Source organism: Pteropus alecto, unplaced genomic scaffold, assembly GCF_000325575.1.
Source record: "Pteropus alecto unplaced genomic scaffold, ASM32557v1 scaffold98, whole genome shotgun sequence".
Lineage (NCBI taxonomy): Eukaryota > Metazoa > Chordata > Mammalia > Chiroptera > Pteropodidae > Pteropus > Pteropus alecto.
Window position 1 is genome coordinate 4874359 of NW_006443570.1, and position 9787 is coordinate 4884145.

Here is a 9787-nt window from a genome sequence, read left to right on the forward strand (position 1 = left end):
AAGGCGGAATAAGACGGAGGAATAAGATGTGAGGGGAGCGCGGGGCTGGGGTGGGGAACCGGAGACGAGAGGATGGAACAATGAGGGAGAGGCTGGTGTGACAGAGGGAACCGGGCATCGGACAATGAGGACTGGCCAGACAATGGTGGGGGGGAGGGGCGTGGGAGGGAGAGCGTCGGTCTCTTGAAGAGAGAGAAGTGAGTTAGGAAGGACAGAAAAGGAACGACAGCGACGGGGGTAGAGAGATGGAAGTAAAATGAGAAAGGACGGAGGAAGGAGAGCGGACCCGAAGGTGGTCGTGGCTCCGCTGGCCGGCCGAGGGACAGTGAGACGAGAAGAGAACGCAGACGCCGGACGTTTCCCGCGCCTGTCGCGCGCTTTCGCGCAGTCTCGCCCACTCGGGGAATTGCGGCTGGGGATCCCAGGCTGGGAAGGGAGTGCCCACTTCGCCGGGGCAAACCCGCTTCCCCGGTTCCCCTACGACGGGCGGGCTGTCCCGACACGCTTATTCTCGTGGTTTGAAGCAGCGCAGCGAATCGGAAGGGATGGAACGGGAGTCGTCGGACCAGGTCTGGCCGCCTCCACGTTTCGGGGAGCAGAGCGCCGGGACGCGCCGCCAGGCGGGGAATGTCCCGGCCGCGCGCAGTCCGGGGTCGCTCAGGCGGAGGCGGCCCGCAGGGGGCGCTGCATTTTGAGAGTTGTGTCCTCTGCGGCTGCGGGCGCCACTGGGGCTGTGCGCCGGACCCCCATTAAGTTAAGCGACCCGAGCGCCGCGCCCGCGGTTCGCTCCGCTCCAGCGGCCAAGCGAGTCGAAATTCCGCCCGCACCCCGCCCAGCTTTCAGATGAAGACGCTGAGCACCCAACGAGACGGAGGCGCTTGGACGCCGCGGATTCGGTCTTGACAAAGGATCGCGAGTCCTCTTAAGCATCTATGTCCACTGGGTAGTTCAGACAAGATACTCAGGACATGTGACCTGGTGTGTAGCTACGAACGGAGTGCCCTGGAAGGTTTGGCAATGGAGGAGGTGTCCTCACTCTCCCTGCCATCTTCATCTCTTATCTGACATCACGCCCCCAGATTCCCGTTTTACAGATAAGGGGACTGAGGCTCTGAGAGTTTAAACAACTTGGCTAAGGTACCACAAGCAAGTTGGCCCAGAGTCCTAGCTAGACTGCTCCTCCCCTGATTCTCAGCTACCGACTCCGTGTACCTCTTACGGGGGCAGCCTGGCGTCTCAGCTCGGAATGAGAGCAGCATTTCTCGGCGAGGCGGGCTTGACATCATCCCCAGATCCAAGTCGGCTTTGGAATATGGGGGAATAGGTGGACAGAGACCCTCTTCTGAAGCTGGTCCCCTCCCCGAAGCTCAGCCGGGGTTCCCTGGAGCCGTCGGTACCTGTCGCTTCGTCCGGGGATTTGAGAGTGACCGCAGGCACGTCTGCTGACTGACGCAGCGGGTTAGATATGCTTCTCCGCCAGGGAGGGGGGTGGGGAGGTGGGACTGAGGCGGCCAGTAGTGAGGATCCCAGAGGAGCTCGGGGGTGGGCTTCGGACTGGGGCTGGAGAGAGTGTTCCCCAGGTGGAGCAGAGAGTAGGAATGAGGGGACCTGGGCGTGGAGGGGCTGGGGAAGGTGGATCCCCCGCACAATCTGCCGCCTGCAGCCCCTGCGGCTCTCGCGTCCGCCTGGCCGCTGCTCTCTACGGGCTGGCTCTGCGCACCGCGGCGCTCGGAGTTCTTCCTGGGCCGCGGCGAGAGAGTGCTGAAACCAGAGCGCGTCCCGGCGGGTCGGCTGGCGGGCCGCACCGGTAATGGAGGCATTTTGTCATTCAGACGTCTGTAACCGGAGCCGCCAGGCTGGCTAATGCGCTTAATAGGGATGCAAGCGAGGGCAGCAAATGGGAGTACGCGAGCGGCCGGGCGGGCGAGGCGGCTCGCAGAGGGAAGGGGTCTCTACCCGGTTGTACCAGCCCGGTCCCATTCATGCGCCTAGATTCTTCCCTGGGGGTGCGGGGTGGAGAGGCGGGAATAATAAAATTAATGAGTGCCTACTATGTGCCATGCACTACTCTGGGTAGTTTCTCTTGCGTTATTTAATCCTTATAAGGTCCCAGCAGAGAAAATCTAGTGATTCACATTTTACAGTTAAGGGAACTGAGCCCCCCGCCTCAGACTTTCAGGCACGGAACCAGGCTCCCCTAGTTAGTAAGCGGTGGCGCCCTTGGAATCCAGGCTGCTCGGCTTGGAACTTATTAGTGCATCCGTATGCCGGCCAGCCCTCCACCCCCTTCTAGATCAAGGAGGGACATGTGGCTCTGAGCCACCACTAGCTCTAGATTTTGACCCATGTCCTATGCCTTTGTCACCACAAATTTGGAACTGAGCCCCTACCCCCCACTCGGAGTCCTTACACCCCTCTCAAAGTCTTCATGCAACATCATCTTCAGTAATTAGTTCTTGTCTCCTACCCCAAACTCAACCTCTATCTAAAGGGGTGGAGGGAATGTACCAGTACTTCCCCTGGGTTGTCATCGACCTCAAAAGGCCCTCCACATATTGAAAACTCTTCAACCTCATAGTAGTCGCCAATGGCTCCATTCACCTAAGGACCCTTTTGCTGAAGCTGTCGTGCATGGTTAGGATTCATCATAGTGAAGCATTCATATAGTTTCAAATACTCAACTATCATGGCGTATTTTCTATTTTGTCCAATTTAAAAAAATTAAAATTCTTAAGTCAATTCGCTTAAGGGTACTTCCACCTTAGTTTCTTGAAAGCTTTGAAATGGCAAAAATAAAGATTGCAAACATTCTCAAAACTGGGATGAAATCATTCTATCAAACTGGAAATGAATAAGTGTGATGAATGTAAATTTCAGGCAAACGCATCTATTATTTAGTAAATTGATCATTTTGGAGCAATTAGCCTGGATCCTGGTCATCCCTCCTGGCTTCCCAAGATTGCCTTGGCTTAAACCAACAGAGGGTGTGCCAGTGGTCATGCATTAGGCCACTTAGAACTCTGTGGGCCTCAGTTTCCCCAGCAGTCAGGGGGGGATAAAGGCAGTCCCTCAAGTCTTTCCCCCTCAGCATCTTGGCTTCTGGAGTAGCTCTTTGGGATGACATTTCCTCTCCCTCATGGGACTGCGATGCCCCGCAGAGGTCAGGGACCATGTCTCATTGGAAACTCTTATTTCAATGCTTAGTAAATAGTTGTTAAATTATCTTTACCCATCCTCCTTTGGTCCCCATGCCCTCCTCAGACTACCTGGGGGCTAGATCTCTTAGATGGTTTCCTCTTTTTCGGGATGGCTAAACTCCTCCTTCCCATTACCTCCCACCCAGGCTCAGGAGTTCACTCTCCCTAAGAGAAAATACTTCTTTGATACCTAACATTTATTTAACTCCTACTCTACACCAGACAGATTTGCATAAATTATTTTATTTAATTTTCATGGCAATCCTGAGCAGTAGATACTACCAAACCAATGTTTTAGGGAGGAAACCCGAGGCTCAGAGAGATTGAGAATTTACCCAAAATAACATACTATTAAGAAGCACATCTGTGATGTTTTGAAATAGGAAACATAAAGCAAGCACAGGAAACACATGGTCACTAATTATGTGGCCTCGACTCCAAACCCAAGACTTGGGAAAAGAGAGAGGACCATGGGCTGCAGCAGGGAGATCAGACTTCAAAGAAGAAGGGTTCGAGCTTGGCTGCCACTCCTCCCACGACTACCATAGACAGACGTCTTCAGCTATCTGAGCCCAGGTCGCTACTGACCTCAACTAACACAGCCAAAAGCCATAAAGGAAGCAAGAAAGACCTTGGAAAAGGGAAAAGAGGGCTCCCAGTATCTTATTTAATGCTTGCAGTAACCCTGTGAGGCAGGTACAGTCATGATGACCTAATAATGAAGACACTGAGGCAGAGGGAAATTCAAAACTCAAATTTTGAAATTCGAAATTCAAAGCCCAGAATAATCGTTGGTATAAATATTGAATCCCTGAGTCATGTGGAAACCATGAAGATCTATTCCAGAATCAGAAAAAGGTGCAGCCACCATAGCTGAAATGAAAAGTATGAGGTGATTAGAGCTGCAAATCCTTGACTTTCGGGGAACTCAGATATCCAGAAGTCTTTCCCCCGGAGTTCTAGTTAATTGAAGTCATATTGTCTTTTCATGTTCTTAAATTCCATAAATACATATGTTGGGTACCTACTGTGTGCCAAGCTCGGGAGCAACCACAGTTACCCACTCAGGGACCTGACAGCCAAGTGGGAGACTCTGTGAGGTGTCAGACAGACAAGAATCCATTGTGTAACAGGGCACCTCCGCTTGGTCTGGGAGGGGTCTGGGACACAGGCCCACTTCCTCGAGGAAGCGATATTTAAGCAGAGCCCTAAAGGATGAAAAAAAAAATCTGAACAGACCCTTCTGGAATCTTGCTCGCCTCCTGGGGGTAAGCCTGTATCTGGGACTCCCCCCGCCCCACCCGCTGCCCCAAGACTTCTGGTTTGCAGATGTTCCTAGCACTGTGTTCCTGCCACCTGGGAGGAGATGGTGGCAACACCCAAGGTCCCTCTCCTATGCTGCTTGCCCCCTCTCTGCCGGTCTCTTGAAGACCATTGGCCGCCTCCTAGACTGATGCAATCTGTCCATCCTCCTGCCTCCACCTAACCCTGATGAGATTTCAGGATATTTTAAACAACTGGAGGGAAGGGAGTATTCTTAGCTATGATCTGGTCAATGCAGAAGCAGAGGAATATCCAAAATGACCATTAAAACTTCCCTCTGCTCCCACGACCTGAGAGCCCATACTTCCTCTCGGCATCAAATGGGAGCTGCATGGTCTGGGGCCAGGGAAACAGGATTGGGAGTTTTATTAGACACGAAGTTTTTTTTTTTAAGGAGCAGAAATATAAAGCAAGCTGCCAGCAGCCCCTCCCTCTAGGGAATCTGGTGCTAAATCGTTCCATCCATGAGCAAAGATGCCTCGGCGGCAGGAATTTGACTCCCCTTTCCCCTGGTTCCAGCGCAGTTCCCACTGGCTGCATGGGGGCTGGGAGAGGGGAGGGCTGGGGACTGGAAATCAAACCCTAGTGCAGCAGGGCTGCTGGGTAGTGAGAACAGCCACTTTCTCATCATTGATAACAGGCGACCCTTTCTCGCATCTTGTCTCCAGACTCTTGCCAATTGGCTTGTCTTTGCTGTGGCCCTGAGCTGTGGCCATCTCTATCTGTGCAGAGAGATGGAGACTCGGAGAAGGAGAACAGGGCAGGTCAGCTCCCAGTGCACAGTCAGGATCTGAACCCAAGATCCCACCCCTCTGTTTTCTGCTCAGACACCTCCGTTTGATATTTAATATGTGGAATGGTAGAATTAAGAACCTGGAGTAGGGCCCTGCTAGCCTTTGTTAGAAAAAGGCTCCCCTCCAGGTAGATGTCACCCTGCAGGTGTGAGGCTTAGCAAGTGGCATTTGGGCTAGATTTCGGATTCTAGTTGCTCCCTTGGCAGGGAGCCCTGTGTGAGCCGTGACCTGTCCAACCATTCGTGACTTCCCTGCCCAAAGGGCCTCTGCTGGGCCTCAGGTGGTGCATCCTCGAGATTCTAGGAGTTGCTGTAACCCCAAAATGAACTTCGCAGAGGGTAAACATGGCAGGCTCTGACCTCACACCCCCACAGCCTGCAGGGGTGACTGTCCCCCACTGCCTTTCTTCCTGTTAGCTTTGATGTGCCTAATGCCTCTCTGGTGAGCTCATCTGGGCCCAGGTGGTTCCAATAGAAGGCTTTAGGAGAGGATGCTTGATAGCTCAGAAGACACCCTCCTCCCTTCTCTTGCCAGTCTGACCTTCTGATCCCCCCACAGGTGTCCCTCGGAGGTGCCAAAGAAGCATGCCCCACAGGCCTGTACACCGACAGTGGGGAGTGCTGCAAAGCTTGCAACTTGGGTGAGGGTGTGGCCCAGCCCTGCGGAGCCAACCAGACTGTGTGTGAGCCCTGCCTGGACAGTGAGTATAGGGTGGCAGGAGGGGGCAGGGGAGAGGAATGACAGGGAGGAGTCGGGGGCAGGGCTGGGGCTGGGGAGGAGCATGCCCAGGAGAGGCCTTACAAGTATTCTCTGCATCCTGGCAGGGTCTCCTGCCCACCACTGTATGGGCACCAGCGTAGGTAGGAGGGTACCAAAAGCAGGATAGAAGGCAGAGAAGAGAAGCTGAATGGATGAGGGAGGTATGCAGAGAGAGGAGGGGAACCTGATGGGGGATACCCAGGGGGAGCCCCTTCCCACCCCCATCCCCCAGCAGAGAGGCCTGGTAGAAGAGCATGGCCAGGTGGAAAGAGTAGCTGATGCTAAGACCAGCTAAAAATATCATCTGCACTGCAAAATCAATGGCTGCCACTTACCCTGTGTGTTTGGGGGGAGGGGTGGAGGATCAAATCCTGGCTGCCCTGGAGACTGACCTTGGGGGATCCTGCGAGGGCGTGGCTACCCTTCCCCCAAAGCCAACTGTTCTCCAGCTCTGAGCAAGGAAGCTGGCCTTTCTCAAGGCAGCAGGGATGGGGGTTGGAGCACCCTAAGGATGTCCTTACTGTGGGGTGATTTCAAGTGGAGGAGGGGAGAGGGGAGCTCTGGTCATGACTACCTGAGATTTCCTTGGGGAGGGGAGAGAATCCAGTCTTCCAGGGCTGCTAGATGAAGGAGGAAGCAGGATGGTGGGTCTGGGGTCTGAATTCTGTGCACTTTGAGTCAGGAGTCTCAGCTCTGCTGGATGCCACCAGCCTCAGTTGCTGCCCTCAAGCCATGGGCTCAGTACCCTTTTCCTGACTTTGTCCAGAAATCTTTCCTCACTGCCAACAGTCAGATCCTGCCTTCTACCTGTCACTTAATGCTCATCTGAAGGCGCTGTGGGAACCATATTCAGATTATTCTATAGTCACCCTGGAAACAAGGGTATAGGAACTGGGAATTCTGAACCCCCCTGCCAGCCCAGTCTTACCTCTGGATGCCTCCCTACCACCACCATCAGCACAACGGGCACCTATTTATCGACCAGGCAACTCCGACTCCTTGGTGTCCCCAAATATGCCATTTACCTATCTCTGTGCTTGTGGATTCTGTAACTCCATCCCCCAGCAGAGGCATGCCCAGGACTGCATGGGGCAGACTGGGCATCCTATAATGCCCTTGCCTTCTGGCCACCTGCCCTGGCCCTGACCTAATAGGGTTTCCATCCCAGGGAAGGATTGGCCAACCATTGGCTACCTTGGAACCTCCCAAGTTTGCCTCTCTCATTTCCTAGACTCCAGTCCAGGGCCTCTCCTCCTTGGATCCTAAGTCTCCCAGGATGGGACCCCATTCACCTTCTGTCAAAGCAAGGGGTGGGGTAGAGGACCTGGGAGATGGAGGTTCTGGCATCTCTGGGAGGGGGAGGAAAGGCAAGCTCAGAGGGGGTGGCAGGAGTCCTCCCTCCCGTTTCCTCCATTTGCTCCCCGTTCTTTTCCCTCCTCCCCGCTCCCCACCAGCTGTGTTAACAGGCCGCCTTTACAGGCAGCCTTTACAAGCCCACTTTATGGGAGGGAGACCCCAGCGGACTTTCCCTCTGTCCTCAAAACGTTTCCACAAGGAAGACCATTAAGCTCCCGCCTTCATTCTCTGCCAAAAAAGTCTACATTTCCCCCACCCCCTAAAACCCTCTCCCAGAAGTTTTCTGCTAATTTTTTGCATTTTCCCATGGGCAGGGCCCTCCCTTCTCCTCCTATGTGACTAGAACCACCCCCCGCTACATGCCAACAAGATAAGAGCCTCCTGTTTGTGTAACTGGACATCCTGCCTTGGCTGTTCATGCCAAGTTACCGGAGTTCACCATACTTATCATTGCCCACCCCATGGGCCAGGCCTTGGTAGGATCCCCGCTGTTTGTCAGGTGCCCTACAGTGAAATTTCATTTATTCCTCACCACAACCCTGTGAGCAGAGATGTTATTCCCTGTTTTACAGAAAAAAGAAAAAAACTCAGAGAGGTTAAGCAAAACACCCAGAGTCACACAGCTAATAAGTGATGGGAGCAGTTTTAAATCAAGATCTGCCTAATCCCTAAGAAGAATAACACAGGGGGCCCTCTGCCAGAATTGGCTGTGTCTCCTCTTCTCCCTTTCAGTTCTGTCTGGAGTTTTCTTTGCTTATCCAAACCCACCCCCCACGATAATGACCTTGTGCTTTATTTTTGTTTCTTGGTGCCTATTGAGAAGGTTGAAATCGGACCCCTTCAATGGGACCCTAGTTTCTCTACTTCTGCTTCCACATTCTGAGCAATCTCTCGTTCCCCCATTCTCGGGTCACTAAAACCATGCTCTTTCTGCTTTCGGAACAAGGAAAGATACATCCTCTTGGGATTCAGACTGGCTCGAGTTCTCTGCCCTGGGCTGGAAGGGGTGAAGATCTGCTCTGTGCCTCTCCCCTCTCCGTACAAGAAGGAGAGGACCCTGGCACCCCTGGTCCCTCCCCTTATTCTGGAGCTCACATCTATTCATTAAGAGCATGAGTCAAGAGTAAGCTTGGAAGTCTCCTCTTCATGCCATTTGAAAGGGCAGAGGACGATATATGCAAGTCTTTCTTGCTTTCTAGCTTCGGTCTCTCCTGCTGTACCTGAACTTGCTTGCCAGGAGTCTCAGCCCACCCTCAAGAGCCAAGCCCTTCGGCAGCATACAGGAGTGCCATGGGTGGGAACTTCTACTGTCTAACTGGAGTCACTCCCATTCAGACCACACCTGAGCCCCGACCTGTGCGCAGAGGCATGGAAGGGCAGCTGAGGCAGGAGGCTCTCTGGTGAAGGCCCCGGGCCTGGGCTGGGTTCACAACCCTGCTCTGGCCCGCAGGGAGGGCTGGGTGAGAACCACGCTCAGATTATTCTTTAATCTTGCTGGGAACAAGGGCACAGGGTTGGGAACTCTAAGAGAATATGCCAATAAATTTACCTGCACCAGCTGGGTTACCCTGCAAAGCCTCAGGACCAGCATGGCTGGGGGCCTGGAGCATGGAGCTGCTGGTCCCCTTCCTTCTTCCTACTGGGTTGCCAGTTTTCACAGGCCTGGGATCAGGGACCCAAGGAGAGAGGGTGGGTGTCAGTGAGGGAGCCAGGCTACATGAGGGGGTCAGCCCCCTGCGTGGGGGAACGGAGGGATGGAGGGCCTGCAGCACCCTCATGCCAAGTGTCCCAAGGGTAGATGACTAAATTCTGGGCCCACAGCTCCCCCGCCCGTTCATCTGCCCTCAGGTGTGACGTTCTCCGATGTTGTGAGCGCCACCGAACCATGTAAGCCGTGCACGGAGTGCGTGGGCCTGCAGAGCATGTCGGCACCGTGTGTGGAGGCCGACGACGCCGTGTGCCGCTGCGCCTACGGCTACTACCAGAACGAGACGACCGGCAGCTGCGAGGCGTGCCGCGTGTGCGAGCCGGGCTCGGGCCTCATGCTGTCCTGCCAGGACAAGCAGAACACCGTGTGCGAGGAGTGTCCCGACGGCACGTACTCCGACGAGGCCAACCACGTGGACCCGTGCCTGCCTTGCACCGTGTGCGAGGACACGGAGCGCCAGCTGCGCGAGTGCACGCGCTGGGCCGATGCGGAGTGCGAGGGTGAGCGAGTGGCCAACTGGCTGCAGGCGGGGGAGGGCGCCCCCTAAGGGTCGGGCAGAGCCAAGCTTGGCCTTTAGCCAGAGGACACTCTCCTTGAAATCGGACAGAGGAGATGGCCCTCCATCCTTCTCATCAAAGGCCCTCTTTCAC

At 54.4% G+C, this 9787-nt stretch overlaps 1 protein-coding gene across 1 annotated transcript in view; it reads left to right on the forward strand.

The window, feature by feature from the left end:
• The window catches only part of NGFR (nerve growth factor receptor), a 16551-nt gene that overhangs the window by 591 nt on the left and 6173 nt on the right, over positions 1-9787 (forward strand). Inside the window, exons 2-3 of the mRNA XM_006924778.1 lie at positions 5873-6014; positions 9278-9637. Of these exons, the coding sequence (XP_006924840.1) occupies positions 5873-6014; positions 9278-9637 (502 nt within the window). The remainder of the gene's footprint in view (positions 1-5872; positions 6015-9277; positions 9638-9787) is intronic.